The sequence below is a fragment of the Pichia kudriavzevii genome, chromosome 2, assembly GCF_003054445.1.
Source record: "Pichia kudriavzevii chromosome 2, complete sequence".
In the NCBI taxonomy this organism is placed as follows: Eukaryota; Fungi; Ascomycota; class Pichiomycetes; order Pichiales; family Pichiaceae; genus Pichia; species Pichia kudriavzevii.
Window position 1 is genome coordinate 1,417,766 of NC_042507.1, and position 18,789 is coordinate 1,436,554.

The 18,789-nt window shown below is 37.5% G+C and overlaps 10 protein-coding genes across 10 annotated transcripts; 5 read left to right on the top strand and 5 right to left on the bottom strand.

The window, feature by feature from the left end:
• Positions 1-1,971: 1,971 nt before the first annotated feature.
• On the top strand, positions 1,972-3,036 carry C5L36_0B06760 (uncharacterized protein; the record flags this gene model as incomplete). Its single annotated transcript, XM_029465049.1, has 1 exon — positions 1,972-3,036. One exon carries the CDS (start codon positions 1,972-1,974, stop codon positions 3,034-3,036), a length of 1,065 nt encoding a protein of 354 aa, XP_029320908.1.
• A 131-nt stretch (positions 3,037-3,167) lies between these two features.
• C5L36_0B06770 (uncharacterized protein) lies at positions 3,168-4,088 on the bottom strand (the record flags this gene model as incomplete). The annotated part of the gene is made up of 1 exon (XM_029465050.1): positions 3,168-4,088. One exon carries the CDS (start codon positions 4,086-4,088, stop codon positions 3,168-3,170), a length of 921 nt encoding a protein of 306 aa, XP_029320909.1.
• Positions 4,089-4,292: 204 nt separating this feature from the next.
• C5L36_0B06780 (uncharacterized protein) lies at positions 4,293-6,770 on the top strand (the record flags this gene model as incomplete). The annotated part of the gene is made up of 1 exon (XM_029465051.1): positions 4,293-6,770. One exon carries the CDS (start codon positions 4,293-4,295, stop codon positions 6,768-6,770), a length of 2,478 nt encoding a protein of 825 aa, XP_029320910.1.
• A 192-nt stretch (positions 6,771-6,962) lies between these two features.
• C5L36_0B06790 (uncharacterized protein) lies at positions 6,963-8,033 on the bottom strand (the record flags this gene model as incomplete). Its single annotated transcript, XM_029465052.1, has 1 exon — positions 6,963-8,033. The coding sequence occupies one exon, from the start codon at positions 8,031-8,033 to the stop codon at positions 6,963-6,965; it is 1,071 nt and encodes a 356-aa protein (XP_029320911.1).
• A 195-nt stretch (positions 8,034-8,228) lies between these two features.
• C5L36_0B06800 (uncharacterized protein) lies at positions 8,229-9,677 on the top strand (the record flags this gene model as incomplete). The annotated part of the gene is made up of 1 exon (XM_029465053.1): positions 8,229-9,677. One exon carries the CDS (start codon positions 8,229-8,231, stop codon positions 9,675-9,677), a length of 1,449 nt encoding a protein of 482 aa, XP_029320912.1.
• Positions 9,678-9,874: 197 nt separating this feature from the next.
• C5L36_0B06810 (uncharacterized protein) lies at positions 9,875-10,744 on the bottom strand (the record flags this gene model as incomplete). The annotated part of the gene is made up of 1 exon (XM_029465054.1): positions 9,875-10,744. The coding sequence occupies one exon, from the start codon at positions 10,742-10,744 to the stop codon at positions 9,875-9,877; it is 870 nt and encodes a 289-aa protein (XP_029320913.1).
• Positions 10,745-10,984: 240 nt separating this feature from the next.
• Positions 10,985-12,877, top strand: C5L36_0B06820 (uncharacterized protein; the record flags this gene model as incomplete). Its single annotated transcript, XM_029465055.1, has 1 exon — positions 10,985-12,877. The coding sequence occupies one exon, from the start codon at positions 10,985-10,987 to the stop codon at positions 12,875-12,877; it is 1,893 nt and encodes a 630-aa protein (XP_029320914.1).
• Positions 12,878-12,916: 39 nt separating this feature from the next.
• Positions 12,917-14,416, bottom strand: C5L36_0B06830 (uncharacterized protein; the record flags this gene model as incomplete). The annotated part of the gene is made up of 1 exon (XM_029465056.1): positions 12,917-14,416. The coding sequence occupies one exon, from the start codon at positions 14,414-14,416 to the stop codon at positions 12,917-12,919; it is 1,500 nt and encodes a 499-aa protein (XP_029320915.1).
• A 221-nt stretch (positions 14,417-14,637) lies between these two features.
• Positions 14,638-15,846, top strand: C5L36_0B06840 (uncharacterized protein; the record flags this gene model as incomplete). The annotated part of the gene is made up of 1 exon (XM_029465057.1): positions 14,638-15,846. The coding sequence occupies one exon, from the start codon at positions 14,638-14,640 to the stop codon at positions 15,844-15,846; it is 1,209 nt and encodes a 402-aa protein (XP_029320916.1).
• Positions 15,847-15,851: 5 nt separating this feature from the next.
• C5L36_0B06850 (uncharacterized protein) lies at positions 15,852-18,770 on the bottom strand (the record flags this gene model as incomplete). The annotated part of the gene is made up of 1 exon (XM_029465058.1): positions 15,852-18,770. One exon carries the CDS (start codon positions 18,768-18,770, stop codon positions 15,852-15,854), a length of 2,919 nt encoding a protein of 972 aa, XP_029320917.1.
• Positions 18,771-18,789: the final 19 nt, after the last annotated feature.

Consider the following 18,789-nt stretch of genomic DNA (forward strand, 5'->3'; position numbering starts at 1 on the left):
AAATTCTAAATTTTTTAAGTAATTCTATAAAAGTAAATTGTCACGTTACTCGTAGTCCTTGGAACTTCTAATGTTGAATAAGACAGAATTCAAGCTAAAAAACCTTTAATATCAAAAGTACATTTTTCTAATTGCTTCAATTTTTGCAAAAACACTTTGAAAGTTAACAACCATAATTTGACTGTTAATACCTGTAGAGTTAATGTGTTCTAAAAACGTATTCCAACTGTAAAAAACCAACGAATTGACTAAATACTTTCAAGCATATTTAAAGCAATAATCGCAAAACAACAGAGAATTTAATAAAAAGTTAAACAATGCTTTCTTTTAATTTTGAACATTCAAAACAGGCAAATTATACTCCTACAGAAACTGTTAACTTTTAGAAAAAAGACTAGTTTTGGTTTTGGTTTTGGTTTTGAAACTTTACCGGAACAGGTATCGCTATCAAGCACCAACGAAATGTTTGGAACTCAAAAAGTTGCATAATTTTCGTTATTGGAGACTTGTATTAAGAATGAGACAGTTCTTTACAAGCAAGAAACTTTATCTTCTCTTTACTTTTCTTTTGTCCTACAAAACTTCAAATTAAACCAGTGTAAATTGCATAGATACAAAGCAACCAAACTTTGCCAAAAATTCATCAACTTTTGTTGAATCACAAGTAGGTATTGCTACATTAATGAGGGATAACATTAACCAACTTAAATAATCAAAGTTAATTGATTCTTCTAAAAGCCATTTTATCCGACTGCCGTTAACATAATATGAAGGGATGTCAATTGACTATTAAAAAGCTTTTTGATGCGCATGAAAAACCCAGATCAAAAGTTGTCAAAACTTTGAAAATAATCGTTAATACTACCACAACATTTCTCTTTATAAGAAACTATACTAGTTAGCCTGCAACGTTTTACAAATTTAATTTTGGCTTCTACCCGCCATAGCAAAATCGGTTTTCGATAAGGCCTGTGTTTAAAATAAAGACATCTGTAACCCCCGGAAAATACCTATCCATTCAGTAGCAGTACTAATATGTTGTGCAACTCTGAGACTTTACACCTACCTATTTGTTCTATTAGACATAATTTTACTTTAATTTCTAACGGGATCAGAGCCTATGGCTTATAATTGCTCTAACATAAAAACAGTAATTGAAATCAAGTATAAATAGCAAAGCGTGATTAAGTGTGTCAAATATAAAATTGGATATGTCACTACAGAAGTATCGGCTATATCGGATAGAAGTTTACACTCTATGATAGCTTCAAATTTTATTGTTAGCTTTCTTATTACTAATGTTTGTCTATGTTTTAAATACTATGTTTCCGTAAATTTATAACTTGCCCTTAAAGAAAGCTAAGCACATATGACTCCATAGCAACTATTTTTCAACGGTCTGCACTTGTTGCCACAAAAGTAACAAAACTCACAATTGATCATCCTACCTTTATATTAAGTTCTGCTAATTTTACAAATTGGTTTTGAAACATCGCATTAGGGGTGCTTGAATAGAGAAAAGGTATCTTTTTTTGCTCAACAGGAGGCTGATTTCAAACATCATTATTCATTAGAGCCGACTGATTCTGTTGTTAACTTAATCCACATCTTTGAAATACTGTAACTACTCCTGAAGTTGATCCTGTGTTTAGTTGGAATTTTCATTCTGTCACTTCAACAATCGAGCTCACATAGAATGTTGAAAGCTTTTTCAATTTTTAGAGCCCACTTTGCCATCCATCCAAAGTTTACCAGTAGACGATATTTTTATCTCGAAGCTCCTAAATTATCATGCTTCACCAACATACGTGCGTCTTACATTGATTCCACTCGGTGCACATTGTAATTTTGACACCTCACTTCCTTTTTGGGTATTGAAAAATTATCAGAATATTTTAACCCATAAAAATTTTAACTCCTTTCTTTAGATTACTTTTCTTCGACAAAGCAGGACAGCGATAAAGATAAGCCATGTCAGATAAAGAAGAACTGTCCATCTCATTAGAGGCGGATGCACCACTTTCCAAAAAAGAACTAAGAAGAATTAAAAAGGGGAAAACCACCCTTGAAGAAATTCAAAAAAAAAAGGCTAAGAAGTTAGCAAAAGCTGCGGCTTCTGGTAACAGAACAGAGCCTGAGAAAACTGCAGTGAAAGCTGAAACGGACGAAGGTGGAGAACCTGAAGACAGTACCGAAAAGAAACCTGTTTCTATCAGCATTGGCCCAAAACGTGCTGAATTCAGTATTTGGATTGGAAATTTATCTTTTGAAACATCAAGAGATGATTTGACCAACTTTATTTCTGCCAAGGCTGATATCCCCAAAGGCGACATCACTAGAGTCAATTTACCTACAAGAGGTACCAAAAATAGGGGATTTGCTTATGTTGATTTTGCAACCCAGGAACAATTGCAGGCAGCAATCGGGTTGTCCGAGTCAGAATTGAATGGCCGTAAGGTTTTGATCAAAGATGCCAAATCTTACGAAGGTAGACCAGCAAAGGAGTCTATAACCAGTGCTGTATCCAAGAATCCGCCTTCCAAGATTTTATTTGTAGGTAACCTCTCATTTGATACTACCCAAGACATGTTAAGAGACCATTTCAAACATTGCGGCGAAATTACTAAGATCAGAATGGCTACGTTTGAAGATAGTGGCAAGTGTAAAGGTTTTGCCTTTTTAGACTTTAAGGACATTGAAGGTCCTACTAATGCATTGAAGGACCGTGCATGTAAGAAATTGATTGGCAGACCGATTAGATTAGAATATGGTGAAGATAGATCACAAAGAAAAGTTGTTCCAAAGAGATCACATGAACAAGTCGAACCTTCGCACAGTGAAACTCCTATACAGGAATCTTCTGAATATCAAAAGCCACAAGGTTTTCAACCAAAGCAAAATAAGGGCGAGAGGTCCTTTAAGAGACACCATTCAGAGAAAACAGAAAGAGTTACCTCTTCCGTGGCACTTGCTAACGCTCCAAGAAAAAGTGCTGCCATTGTCAAATCAACTGGTAAAAAAGTTACTTTCGATTAAACAATAAAAAAACATGTGTATACTAAGTAAACCAATTCATATTTCAATGTTGTATTATTATGCTAAACAAATACACTTCTATATAAAGAATGTTTAAAGGTAATATATTTTGCCATGGTAAAATAGGTTTACTAATCATACCACATTTTGATTAATTCTTCAGACACAGCAGAGGGCGTTAAAACACCTAAATCTGATACCAAGGCAGTTATGTACTCATGGGGCGTGAAATCAGTGTTTGCATTATTCAACAACCCAATACTTGTATCAGTAGTGAACTCAAGTTTGTTGTTAGGAACATCATCTGCTGATAAGGGAAACATTCTAACGAACTTATGAGACTCACTAACAACATATAGTGGCTTATTCGCATTTTTGGCCAACACACCAATTTGATAAGAACCAACATGATTTATAATACCCCCACTCTCTGAAACACCCTCTGCACCCATGAACACTTTATCGACCTTATTTATAACAAATCCAACTTGTGAATCATGAATGTAGCATACAGGAATACCAAGTTCTTTTAGAGAATCAGCCATTACTTTCCCGCCTACATAATCTTCTGACCCTCCAGGTCTGGCTTCGGTAACAAACACCCGGAATCTAACAAATTTAGATTTGCAGTATGCCAACAAAGAAAGGACGACTCTAGAATATGAATGAACTAAAACTGTATCATCATCCTTTATTAGATTGAGACCTATTTTAGCAATCATATCTCTACTTTCCTTGGCTCTTTGTAAAAATAATTGTCCATTTTCGACTAGATGCTTCCTACAACTTTCCCAGTCACTGTATAAATGTGTGTTTCTCAATACAAATCGTGTAAATAAATCACAACCAGCACTCAAGGACACACTGTTGTTGACACCCGCCTTCAATTCACGCGTGGCATCTGAGAGAAGCCTCATCAACTCGGACGAAGTCGACGGTTGTTTAACTTTTAATAATGTAAGGAGGGACTCTATTGCCGCAACAGGCATGGTAATCTCTGGATCATCTTCAAGGAACTTCAAGTATGTTTGTTTAATATCAAATTCGGCCATGGTGACTGTATGTGTGCGAGAGTGCTCTCAGCTGGTGGTCTCTCCAGTTGTACTTTTGATGACAGTATAAATTTTTCAACAATTCCATGCGTGAGTAGCCTTTTTTTTCAAAGATCACCAAATCTTCAAACAACAGTTTGGGCTTTCATTTAGTTCTGGTATCACATTCCTTAGAGTGTCTATCAGTCAGGTTTTGATATCAAAATGACATGCTTTATGTCCAGTGCTATTAAGCGTGCTTTACATACTACTACACGTGCACTGAACTATGAATCTGATTTTTTACTAAAAACCTCCATTAATGAAATTAGAAATATAGGTATCATTGCACACATTGACGCAGGTAAGACCACTACAACAGAACGTCTGCTATACTACTCTGGTCTAACCAATCGTATAGGTAACGTTGATAACGGTGATACGATTACGGACTATTTAACTCAAGAGAAAGATAGGGGTATCACAATTCAAAGTGCTGCTGTGACATTACCATGGAAAGGGAAGAAAATCAATGTTATAGACACGCCAGGTCATGCCGATTTCACATTTGAGGTGATTAGATCGTTAAGAGTGCTAGACGGTGCAGTCACTATTTTAGATGCAGTTGCAGGTGTTGAAGCGCAGACGGAGAAAGTCTGGAAACAAGCAAAAGATCTAAATATTCCAACTATGGTATACATAAACAAAATGGATAGAGACGGTGCCGGTTATGGGCGTACGGTGAAGGAAATTGTTGGAAGGTTAGGCACCAGAGCAATCTTAGTAAATTTCCCCTACTTTGTAAAGGGTAAAGACCAGAAGGATGTGTTTAAAGGTGTTGTTGACGTAGTGAATAATAAATTGATCGAATGGAATACCAGTTCCGACGTCGATGGTAGAGAAGTTTCAGTTAGTGATATTAGTAAAGAATCTGCTGTCTATACTGACTTTATCAATGCAAAACAAGCAATGGTTGATTATTTAGGAGAATATAATGATCAGATTGTTGAACATTTTTTTGAATCTGATGATTACACAACTGTCGATAAGAACTTATTAAATGCCACTATTAGAGATCTGACAATTAAGAATCTTATAACACCTGTTTTATGTGGCTCCTCTTTCAAGAACATCGGAGTACAACCATTATTAGATGCTATTGTTGATTATTTACCTTCCCCAACAGATGTGACGCCACCACAGGTTATTGGAGTTAAGAACAACAGTGTTCCTACAAAAATTGATTCCAAAGTTGGATGCATTGTAAATAATAACAAAAATCTAACTGCGGCACTTGCATTCAAAGTAATTAACCATCCTAACCGTGGATTGATGACGTTTGTTCGTGTATATTCTGGCAAACTACAGCCGAACTCCACTATAGTTAATTCCAGAACTGGTGAAAAGGTTAAAATAGGTAAACTTTTAGTTATGAATGGCGAAAATCCACTGGATGTCAAGTTTTTGACAGCTGGTAATATAGGTGTTATCACAGGCACAGACGAAATAGCTACAGGTGATACGCTAATTGGACATGCTGTCACTAAATCAGTTAATGGAATAAACAAGAATGAGACATCACTGAAATTACTCCCTATTGATATCCCACCTCCTGTTTTTAGTGTTTCTATTGAGCCAACTACTGTTTCAGATAAGCGGAAATTGGATTCCGCTTTGGGCGTGTTATTGAAGGAGGATCCATCATTGAAACTGACATTTGATGATGAGTCTGGCCAGTCCATTCTATCGGGTATGGGTGAATTACATCTAGAAATTACCAAGGATAGACTAGTTGATGATATGAAAGTCAATGCTGATATCGGCGATGTGAATGTTACATATAAAGAGACGATCACCAAAGACGTTGACTTTGTTGAGATTTATGAAGATGGAGATAATGAGAATGAACATCAGTATGGAATTTCTTTATCAATTCATCAATTCGAAACCCCATTTCATGAATTTATACAATGCTTACATGAGACCAAAACTTTTAATAGTGAAGATGTTTATATGCTAGATATCAACACTGCCATTGTTTTTGATAAAGCAGCAGTTCCAAGAGATATTGAAAAAGAATTAGCAAAACCTATCTGGACTCTGAATATTAGTTACGAGAAAATCATAAATGCTATTTTATCGGGGGCTACAGGCTCTTTACAGATGGGAGGTAGATTGGCCAGGTTGCCGCTACAGAACCTTGTGATTTATGTGAACCAATGGTGTGTTCCTGATTTGAAGGATATGCAAAACGTATCAGGCTTGATCAAAATAACTCGTGAGACAATTAATAAGGGTCTGAATTCGCTCGATGATAATGACTTCACCTTATTGGAACCTATAATGAATGTTAAGACTTACGTTCTTGAGTCTGATGTAGGTACTGTTTCGCAAGATCTAATGAGTGCAAGGAATGCCAATATTTTAAGTATCGAAGACGAAAGTGATGCAGGTGTGTCTGCTCGAGAATGGGCAGATAATATGGAGAGGACATTTGTTCCGTACGACCCTACGATGCAATACTTACAGAAAAACAACGGTGTGAACAAGTTGGTTATTTCAAGCGAAGCCCCACTCCGAGAAATGATTGGATATCTAAACAAGTTGAGATCCTTAACTAAAGGACGTGGTATCTATGATATGCAATTCAAGGGTATGGAGAGGACTACTGGTGACCGTGTGAAACAAATTTTAGAAGGTTAATACATAGTGTAGAGAATGCATGTGGTGTCTTGTAAATAGTGTAAATATATGCTTGCTTGCTATGTTAGGAGGTGTTGTATATAAGACAATGACATAGTATATATATATAGATGTATATAGATATATATCCCTTTTTTATTTATTCATTTCAATTTATGGCCAAATAGAAATCACAATTTATCACTATATTTTTTAGAATTTCTTCTTCTTTTCATCAATGGATAGCTCACCTGCACCGGTATTAACAATCAATAGCAAACCACCAATAATACTCAAAGTTTGGAAGAACTCATATCTCAAGTAATCTCTTCTGGTGTCCTGGTAAGCGTAGGTCCAGTAATGGTTAGTCATACAGTTATGAAGCATTAATAAAACTGTCAAAAAGGAAGCGGAAAATCTTGTTTTGTATCCAATAGCAACAGAAATACAAGCAAGAGTACCAACTAAAATCAAGAGGAGGTTAATGAAAGACCATCTAATCGATAATGTAAAAGTGACGAATAACACAATAAGCATGATTCTACCCGCTAATAAAAAGTACTTCTTGTTATAATCTTTAGTTTCAAGCATTGGTAGTCCTGGCATGGATAGAGCACGCTTATCAATGACCAGGGAGTCAGACAGAGCCAAAAGCAAGCCACCAATGACAGATATATTTCTAAGGAAAAATGGAGGATCGAAAAATAACCCATACACCAAGCCTTGTAGCAGAACAATTGAGACTAGAATCAAAGAAGAGGCAACTGGCTGTTTCCTTAATATGACCATCACGACACCGGTAAGCATGCCGATAATGTTTATCAGAAGAAACATCTTGACAATAAACTCATATAGATGACGGAAAGTAGCAAGATAATAGACCTGTTCCTTCCATTGGGTGGTAATTCTGAAAGAATCTTCAATAAAAGTAGCAACAATGAAGGAACGACCTATTGCAGGGACATATGGCTTCGCAAACGCCAAGTATTGATCCATTGCAGCATCAATTTTCTCTGTGAATGCTTCAAACTTCCTCACTGCCGGGTGATCCGATGGGATCATCCTGTCAATAGTATCAATGATGGAGGCACGTCTCGCTACAGAGTGAGGGACGTGGTGATTGGTGAATCCTTGTGGTTGCTCCTGATATTGGGCACCTGCAGGATCAAATGGGTTTCTGATTTGATTAGGTCCTCTGTATGACATGGCGGGATGTTTCCTTTGGCAATGTGAAGGGAGGGGGGGACTTTTCAAACAAGCTGGAATTGAGACAGGACTGTCCATATTTACACCTCTTCACTTGACTGGAATTTCCACCTCGCTCATGGATCTTTTGAAAGTTCTCGCCACAGACGTGACAATAATGCGATACCTGACAAGATCACAAAGAGCAGTAGCCGTTTATAATACCAAGTTAGAAGGAGTATCTCTTACAGATTTGCATAAATAAATTGCCAGTCGTTATTTGCAGGCTTAGCGATGTCTCTCCCGTCGCCTCGCAAACGGTCGTCTTCAAAGACATCACAGAATTTCCACCCCGTAGCTATTAAAGCTTCAGGAGGCCCCTCTATCGAGAAAAGAAACTCCCCTCTTGTAATGGAGAAAACATCATCTAAAGAGAGTCCCAAATTGAAAAAATACATTCACGTAGCTAAATTGGTATCACCAGAGCAACCAAATGAGTATCTGAAGGTCTTGAATATTCCGGTGTATCCAGATACGTTGAAAATAGGGCGTCAAAACACACCAAAGACAAGTAACAAAATTACAGACGGATTTTTTGACAGTCGAGTGCTTAGTAGGAACCATGCAGAACTCTTTGTTAGAGATGATTCGTTGATGATTCGTGATTTAAAGTCGTCAAATGGTACGTTTATTAATGACACAAAACTGGAACCTTATAAAGAATATCAATTGCACATTGGCGATCAAATCGATTTAGGTACAACTTTAGAGAGCCAAATGGCTCACAAAAAAATTACGTGCATTATCAAGGAGTTTGATTTTGTAACACTGAAACAATTCTCAGACTTGGTAGAAGAAATCAATAATAAAGATGTAATGATTTCAAGGAAGTTGGAGCTGTTCAATTCCACATTTGATGCACTAGTCTTTGGTGAAATTGTGGATGACGTTGTCATTGACAATAAGGAAGGTGGCTTGCTGGAATTAATTAGTGAAGATAATGATGTTGGTGGGACTATTAGCAACTACAATAATGGCAACAACCAAAGTATACATAATAGCAGCAAGGGTAATAATAATAAAGATACCCATTTAGAGAAAAACATAAAATACATTCCCGGTGTTGAGTTAAGAAATGGCTCGACAACAGAAATGGTCAGAAGGCTGGTTGTTGCTGTGAACAATGAATATATCCAACAACAACGGTTGAGAGAGATGAACTCTTTTCTTAAAAACTACAACAATACAATCGCAGGTTATGAAAACAATCACATTTTCAAAATCTATGACAAGCTTCTCAGATCTAATGTCAGAGGATCTCAGACTGTGGTATCAGAGAAAGATCGAATGCGATTAGAGGATCAGCTAAAGAAAATTAATGCTGAATTACACCATGCACGTAGACATTTGAGCACGGCTCAAGGTAAGGAGGAAGAATATAAGAAATCACTTGCGAATAAGGAGGAACTCGAAAGAGCACTAGCAACTGCACAGGAACGAGCAAAGCAGCTAGAGAAGGAGCTGGAGTCTGTGAAGGCTGCAAATGGTGAACTGGAGAAACGTGTTGCTGTTCTGGAGAAGCAAGCCGAAAAGGAGAGGCTTGAAAACATAGAAATGCTAGAAAAATGGAAGCAGATGGAATCTGAAAAGAAAGGATTGTATACCTATGGATGCAGCGCTGGTTTCGTAGGGCTAGTTGCGATTGCTTTGTACTGGTATGTCGGTAGACATGACCTAATGTAATAATGATTTTGTATAGTTGACTAATTAGCACGAATAATACGTAATGATAGGTACCGAAAAGAGCTTTAACAGAAACTTCATCTGATCTATTGGTTATTTTATCGGAACACTTGAGAAACCTCGCAAAATGTGCGATTCGCTTATTTCGGATATCATAGGAGACCAATACCCGACACAATAGCCGACTTCATGCAACGCTAGTTATTCTGGTTATAGGTTACATAATCAAGGTCAAAGTCATCTATGGATGGGAAAATGTGCTTTTCAACGGGAACAGCACCCATATAAACATCCATACGCTCAGTAACGCTCTGAATCAGTAAATCGCCTAAATCGGAAACGTCAATATCCACATCACCAATCTCATTCACAACGCTAGTCTGCTTATACCCATCCAAACCACACATTACAAAGTGTGGATTGTTCAAATACATTAAATTTGGTCTCAGGTTAATGCTTAATCCGTGGCTACTGACGCCACGCCTCATGTTCATACCAATGCTACCGATTTTCCTCTCCTGTTCATCGCCTAGACGCTTTACCCACACGCCTGTGTTTTCCGTGGTGCAAACTCCATCTACACCTGTCTTTTTAACGGTAGCAACACTGCACTGCTCAACAAAGTTTACAAAGCATCTTGCAGTGAGACCTTTCCACAATTTGGTGTCCCACAAAAAATATGCAACCAGTTGCCCAGGCCCATGGTACGTAACTTGTCCGCCTCTGTCTGTTTGTACATAGGGTACACCTAAATTAGAAGGCACAGGGGTTGCCAATTTGGCATTCCGCTCCCTTTTCCCACCCGTATACACCGATTCGAATTCAAAAGTCATAATTGTAGGGTATATTGGGGCAATCACCCGGGGATTCTTGTGACGGATCTTGTATTCGGTATGTCTCTGGACAATTTTGGCCTGGATTTCTGATGCTTTACTGTACGGTGTTAAGCCTTTGAAATGAAGGTGCTTTATCTTGGCTTTGCTAAAGTATTCTTCGTTCAACGGGAACTTCAGCGCACATGTTGATTGGTATCTTTTAAATATCCCTATTGTTTCTAGAACCTTCATTGGGGGGGGGGGTTCCGGATTTAGTGGCGATAATGCCTAAGAAGAGTATCATAAATAACGGTATAGTGAAAAATTTCGAGATGATCTATACTTGAATTGGTGGAATTAAATTACCTCATTTGGACGACGCGATTCATGTTTGATCTTGGATTATCTTTCAAATTCAAAAATATTGTGATCGGATACAAGTTCCATGTTATTTCTTTCGGGGTGGACCACTACTTCAGTTTTAATCGGTAGATGGCAGTGAAGGTTCTTTGTGTTGCTGAGAAGAACAAAATTTCCAAAGGAGTTGCAGAACTTTTATCAAATAAACACTTCCAGACAAAAGATACACGAAATAAATATGTTAAAAATTATACTTTCAGATGTAAACTTCCACAATGGGGGGACTGTGACATTACCATGACAGCGGTGGCTGGCCATATATTAGAAAAAGACTTGCCCAAGGGATACGGGTGGAACGATGTGCGAAACGTAGATTTACTAAGTTGTCCATTGATTGACCGATTTTCATCTAAAGATTCAGAGAAAATTGCAAGCAATATCAAAGATTTAGCTAAAGAGGCAGATATATTGATGATTTGGACAGATTATGATAGGGAAGGAGAATATATTGGATATGAAATCATGGTCCAAGCTCAGGCAGGAAACGGCAGATTTAACCTAGATACTACTTATAGAGCCAAGTTTTCACATCTTGAGAGAAATCATATATATGCAGCCGCATGTAATCCTATAAGGTTAGATAAAAATGCAATACAAGCGGTTAGCACGCGTATCGAAATTGATTTGAGATCAGGGTTTTGTTTTACCCGACTGTTAACTACATCACTGAAATCATATTTACAGAATGACGATAAGTCACTTGTAAGTTATGGAAGTTGTCAGTTCCCCACATTGGGATTTGTTGTTGATCGAGCCAAAAGGATGAAATATTTTAAAAGTGAAGAGTATTGGGGGATAAACATAAGTATTAGGAAAGATCGCAAAAAGTATCCATTTTCTTGGTCAAGAAATCGTTTATTTGATCGTTTATTGACAATATCTATTTATCAAAATTGTATCGAAAATCAAGGAGATAATGTAGTTGTTACCAAAGTTGATAACAAGCCAACTACTAGGTATGCACCTCTACCATTAACAACAGTTGAGTTGCAAAAAGATTGCTCGAAGTACTTCAAACTAAGTGCAAAAGACACTTTAAATGTTGCTGAAGGACTATATACAAAGGGGTTTATTTCTTATCCACGTACTGAGACAGATAGCTTTCCAAGCAAGATGGATTTTAAAGAATACATTGGAAAACAGACACAGTCATCAGAATGGGGTGGTTATGCTAAAATGTTAATCGATGATCCCTCTAAATTCAGGATACCTCGAAGAGGAAAGAACAATGATGAGGCACATCCTCCCATTCATCCTGTTTCGTACGCCGGAAGCTTGACCGGTAGAGAGAAACAGGTTTATGAATATATTGTGAGGCGATTCTTAGCATGCTGTTCATTAGATGCCAAGGGTGCGTCAACGACAATTACTGTCAGATGGAGTACGGAATACTTTAGTACGACTGGAACAGTTGTTCTTGAAAGAAATTTTTATGATATTTTCAAATATGCAAATTGGACATCGTCTTCGAAAAGCTTACCTGTGTTAGCTGTTGGCGAGCAGGTCCCTATAGCAGACGCAAAGATTACCTCAGGAAAAACATCAAAACCTCAACCTCTCACTGAAACTGAACTGATTGCACTCATGGATAAAAATGGAATAGGTACAGATGCAACTATTGCGGAACATATTGAAAAGATCATCCAACGCCAATATGTTATTAAGGAGAAAGATGGACATGGTAGAGGTGCAAAGGAGTGTTTATTTCCTACTCCTTTAGGATATGCATTGGTTGATGGTTTCTCAAAGATTGATCTTCAGGACATTTCACTGACGAAGCCGTTCTTACGTAAAGATATGGAATCTGATCTATCAGCTATTTGTGATGGTAGAAAGACGAAACAGGAAGTGTTACAAGAAACCCTTAAAATATACAAAGATGCATACTCAATCACTGAAGACCAAATGCCGCTCCTTATACGGGCATATAGGGATTCAATTAGGCACGTTCAGTCACAAACTTAATCTAAATACTACTATACAATTTATCTATAGATTCCATATTTAACATAATTCCAATGGTGGTGGGATATCAGGAACTTTCCCAAGTTCAAAAGTGTCGGCATTAAAGAGCTCCAGAATTTTATCCCCAAGATCTTGTATCCTAGTTTTTGGTTCTTCGATTTCAGACTGCCTAAATTCGGTAGCGTTTCCCTGACTGTTCCCTCCAAAAGGTGAATTATCCTGTGCTCCAAAAACACCACCAAATACTTTATTTCCAAAAGCGTTGCCTGTTGACACTCCACCAAATGGATTAGATTGTGCGTTTGTGCTGCTACTCCTGTTAAAAGTGTTTGCATTTTCAGAATGTTCTTTGAACGCATTTCCTAAATTTTTTCCAAACCCTGCATTCCCAAAACCTCCCGTGTCAAAAGATGAAGTAGCATTAGCGGAGTTGGTAACACCAAAAGTACTTGCTGTAGCTGATGATGTTCCACCAAACGGTCCTGATGTAGTAGAAGCTGGTGATGAGCCAAATGGAGATTGTGCTGATGCTGCCAGGTTTGATAAAGTAACCGAACCGAATGCACCTGATGTTTTCGTACCAAATCCACTGCTTCCAAATCCACTGCTTCCAAATCCACTGCTTCCAAATCCACTGCTTCCAAATCCACCGCCTCCTAAACCAGTTTTACCAGTAGCACTCCCCCCAAATGGAGAGGCTACAGATGTTTGATTTCCGAATGCTCCTGTCGTAGATGTTTGATTTCCAAATGCTCCTGTCGTTGATGACCCGAACCCAGATGACCCAAATGTACCTCCACTACTCAAATTTGCAGAACTTCCAAAAGGATTAGACTGGCCACCAAAAGGATTAGACACATTACTCGACGTCGATGTGCTAAAAATGCTACCAGATCCTGTTGCCGAAACAGGTACATTGAAGTCAGGGACTGGAATCAGTGGTTTAGGAGGTATGCTTTGGTTGGAAAGTGATAACTGCAAGTACCTCACAGCCTTATCTGAATTCTGTTTTATGAAGTTTACTGCATTCTTCATATCATTGTGTCTATTAGCTATCTGTTGTTGATATTGTGGAATAGTATTTGTGGCCTGTGCCTGATAGTACTGAACCCTAGCTTCTTCAAAGGAAAAATCACGATTCGAAATAGCATTTGCAATTGCAGGAGGCTTCAAAGAATAAGATGTAAATATACAATTACTAATATTCAGCATTTCATCCAATTCAAGCATATCGTTTCGCATTTCATTTTGACGTTTGGTGAGAGATTTTGGATCACAAAACTGTTGTGGTGTTTCCTGTGCTGCATTACCCGTATTTCCACCACTACTACTAAACCCGGTATTGTTATTTGAAGCAAAGTTTCCAAATGCGCCTAATCCACCACGTGTTTGATTTCCGAATGCGTTGTTCCCACTCGCAACACTACCATAATTATTGTAATTATTATTCGATTGTTGGGGGTGGTAAAATCTGCAACTATTGCCATATTGACAGCGTCCCTGCTTAAAAAATTTGCAAACCTGCTGCCTGTTCGACATGATGGCGTCCTTGTCTAACGATCCTTTGGAAGTTTCCCCTGCACTTGTTTTGTAATGTAAAAAAAAAAAAAGAAACCACTCACATGTTTATGAACTTGAATCATAAGCCAGCACGAAACAAATTTTCAGCATTACCGCATCAAGTTACCTTCAAGAAAAATCTGATTTACAACTCCAACAGGAAAGCTTCTGAGAATCACATTTCTACAAGGTAGCAAGAAATGGAGACTCAACAATTTGTTTGTATACATTGTGGAAGTTACCTTCCCTCGTTATACGAAAAATATGGGAGCTCGCATATTCGATTATCTGTTTGCCATCATTGCAACAACATTGCTGATAAGTACATTGAATATGATAATGTTTTGTTGTTTTTGGACTTAATTCTCATAAAACCAAATGCTTATAGGCACACAATATACAATGTTTTTATGGCTTCGGGATCTGACCCCTGCCGTGAAATGATTCAAAAACGTAAGCCGGACAAACAAGAAACAGTACCATCAACCAATGCACTTGATGGACGTTCGTGTAATGAAAGATCATTCTCTTTGCTACCTCTGATTTTTAGACTTACTATTCTCATGATACTGTTTGAAGTTTATGTAACATGGGCATATCAAGAGAAAAGTTTTGTTGATAATCCGGACCAAACCTCATTGATTGTTTCAATGGTTTTGAGGGGACCTAATCAATACATTTTCTTTCTAACATCGACCCTTCTGCAAAATATCACTCTATGCCTCAGTCTAGCATATTTCGGTCTTAAGTGGTTACCATTCTCAGAAGGTACAGTTTTATCATCATTTGTTAGCAAATCGCAAAATACAGACTTTATATCTGCACAATCTACTATTTCTCTGGCGCAAATCGAGGATAACTCACTGAAATTACAGATCCCAAACACCCAAATCAATACCTATAATGAGGAAAAGGTGCTTGATCCAATAATTTATTCCCCAAAAATCACCTTCAAAAGGCTTTTCAAAATTATGGCAATCACCACGTTGATATCAAACATAATTAAGTTGTTTCCAATTGTTATGTTGATTTGGCCCTATGATTCGCCTATACTGCATGCCACTCGATTTTTTGTGAGAATAGTTCACATTTATTTGCTGATTGAAGCCGTTCATATTGTCTTTATTGATACAAAAAACACACGTCAAAAATACAATCGTAGGTGGGCAATGATAAAAGGCGTTCCTAATACACAATTCCAGTCCTCGAGTGATTATTATAGAATAGCTGCCATTGTGATACTTAGTGAACTTTCAACAATTGTTATCTCTAATTCAATCATTGCAATTATTGCCTCTTTATGTTGTGGAGTAGGTATTTCTGATATAGGAAAAGACTACTTGAAGATGTTCAGTGTTGGAGTTAAAATGCTTAAAGAATTGATGGAATACACATTAGGTGAGTTCTAATAATATTATACAATAGTTCGACTAGTTTCTTCTTTTATTTTTTTGCGGATAATCCCATCACTAGTCCATACTAGGATCCAATTATCACTGTAAGAATCGTTTGTGTTTGTGTCCGACTTTTTTATACCTATCCAAGGACCTTCCAAATGGTCAACAAGATACGGATAATCATAATCTTGGAACAATTCTCTTCTCTCATCAATTGTGGCACCTGTTTTTAGGTTATTAATAATTCTTGAACTGGAATCAGTGTTTGGATCGCAAGAATGGAATGCTGCATTTTGCTGTGAATCAGTGGAATCATCAAAAATCGCATCACTCCAAATTTTGGAAGTATCAAGATCACCAGTATCGCTAAGTCCAGTTGGTTCAAAGTCAGTGGATGTTCTATTATTATGAGTTTTTTTCCTTCTTTGGTTTGATGAGAGAATGGTACCCGATAGGTTTGGATTGGAAGATGTGGTTAATGGAATATCATCGGAATAGCTAGGTTTACTTTCATTGATTTTAATTGCCCTTAAGGCAATGAAAACACTCAACGGTTTTAATTTTTCTTGAAAATACCAGAGAACCATCAAAGTAAACAAAGGTAGTGGGGTGAGACAAGCAGCTAAAATCCATGACTTCTCCAACACTAAAGAACCAGCAACAGTTAGCTGAAATAACAATAACCCCAGGATAACTCTGCGAAAGATAATTGGCATCACCTTTCCCGTTGAGTGTTGTGGATGGATGTATGTATAAATTAACAAAAATTTGAAGACATAGTAACCGATAATGAAATAAACCAAACCTGCACTCAATATCTTAGTTGAAATAACTGAATAGATTAGCGTAATAACCAACACCAATAATGGATGCGGTAATTGTAAGCCAAAATTAAATGTCGGAGGTTGATACAATGTCGTTATTTCCCTAGCTGTCGGCACACCAAGACCGAACATAAATTCTGCTTTCCCCCTCGTTGAATGAGACACCCAAAAAAACAAAAACTGAAATATTCTACCCATTGGTAAAAGTTTGAATGGCATCAAACCGATACCTTGAAGTACTATCGTATCAACATAGAAGGAAGCTAAATCATGTAGAGACTGGGCTAATTGCAATGCTATTTGCTTAGAGTCGGACAAATACCCCCAATAGTTGGAAGCGGTTCCTGCCATTGTGAAAACAAGGAAAAGATTGACAAAAACATAAAAGAAGTTTTTTGAAACAACAGATAACTCCTCCTCTCCGTGAGATATGAACCCTTGCTTTGAAGATAACCAGACGTATAAGAAAGGTATTATTGCATTCAAGAGGGTATATAAGTAAACTGGTAACAATTCAGTGACAAACTTCAATGCCCATTCGTGATGCAATAGAAAATTTGCTAGAGTAGGCCAAAACTTCTTTATGGATTTATAATTCAAAAGCGTGGCAAGATAACCAACAGGAAATATAAAAGCCACACCTAATATTCCTGTGATTATTGTAATGTAGTATATTTTCAGTTTTCTTGAGTGACTCGGTAACGTTGCATTTTCCCACATTATGTCTGCAGGAGCTGGTGCTGGACTAGCTATTAAATAACCAATCCTTGGATCAAGCACTGCTTGTGCCAAAGTTTGGGCAGTCGCTACGGAATCCATTGTTAGAAAAGCGGTCGGTGTTGCAGGATAATGTTCATTTCTGGCTTTTCTTATCTCTTCATTTATAACATCCAGTTGATTTGTATAATAGTCTAAAGCATCTTTTTTTTTTCCAAACAACCCCCAGAAGCCTTGTCTTATAGTGGGTCTTGCCCTTACAGAAATCGTTGAAATAAGGCTGTTTCTACTTTCCAAAGTGACCTGGGAATTCATTGGGGAGCCACCTTCAAGATCATCAAAATAGACGGAAGGAGGCACACTCTGGACAGTGCACTGGTTATTATTGTCGTTATTATCCCTATTATCAAGATTATTCTCGGTCGTGTCAGTACGACTATCTTGCCCAGATAATCCAATGATGTCACTATAAGGATCTGATACATTCACCGAGTTTCCAATTTCCATGTAATTAGCCCAATAAAATTCCAGTTTCTTCACTATCTTTGATCTTATCTTGAATAAATTGTCAAGTTTTTTCCACTCTTTACATATTACAATTTTTTCAACTTTCCCAATATTCAAATTTTCAATTGTCTCCCGTAAAGCTTTCTCTGTACGAAGCTCGGGAGGAATTCCGGATAACCTGATAGTTCTATCCGTAATCGAATTCTGTTTCCCTAATATTGTTTGTCTTATTTTGATAATTTTCACTGAGTGCTTAACAAGGAAATGGCATGTAACTAAAGTAAAGAAATAGGTGAATATCACATAAGTAAGTAAATAGATGTAATAATGAGGCTTCAAGGTATCTTCGCCATCGCTATTATTCTTTCTAGTAACACCATTACGGTAAATATCCGAGTATGTGAAAAGGTTCTCATCACCTTCATCGAACTTTCCCGTGAAGTGATATCGAATTGGTGAGATGATAATAAAAGCAGATATCCAACAAACTGATACTATTTGAATTGCCATTTTGAAAAAATCAAGAAACACATATGCATCTAAACCAGCAAAATCTATTATTTCCTCATCTGTTATTCTGTGTAAGGTTCTAAACGTATTAAAGAGCGACTTCTCGGATATATTAAGAAAAGACCTTGTAAATACTGATGAACGAGTAGCTGAAACGTTACCTGAATCGCTGGATGACTTCTTGCTATCATTGATTTTCTTTAGATAATGCAGTCTTGCGATGAAAATGTGTGGAAATCTTGTCCTCAGTATACTAAACACGGCGACAGCCGTGAAACCAAGCGTACACGCAATGAGCAGCTGTGTTGACAGAACACGCGTGCTTGGAGGGTCCCTAAGATTTCCTGAAGAGCCCATCAGTATATCTGTGCCATCCATGTTGTAAACCGTTGCTGAT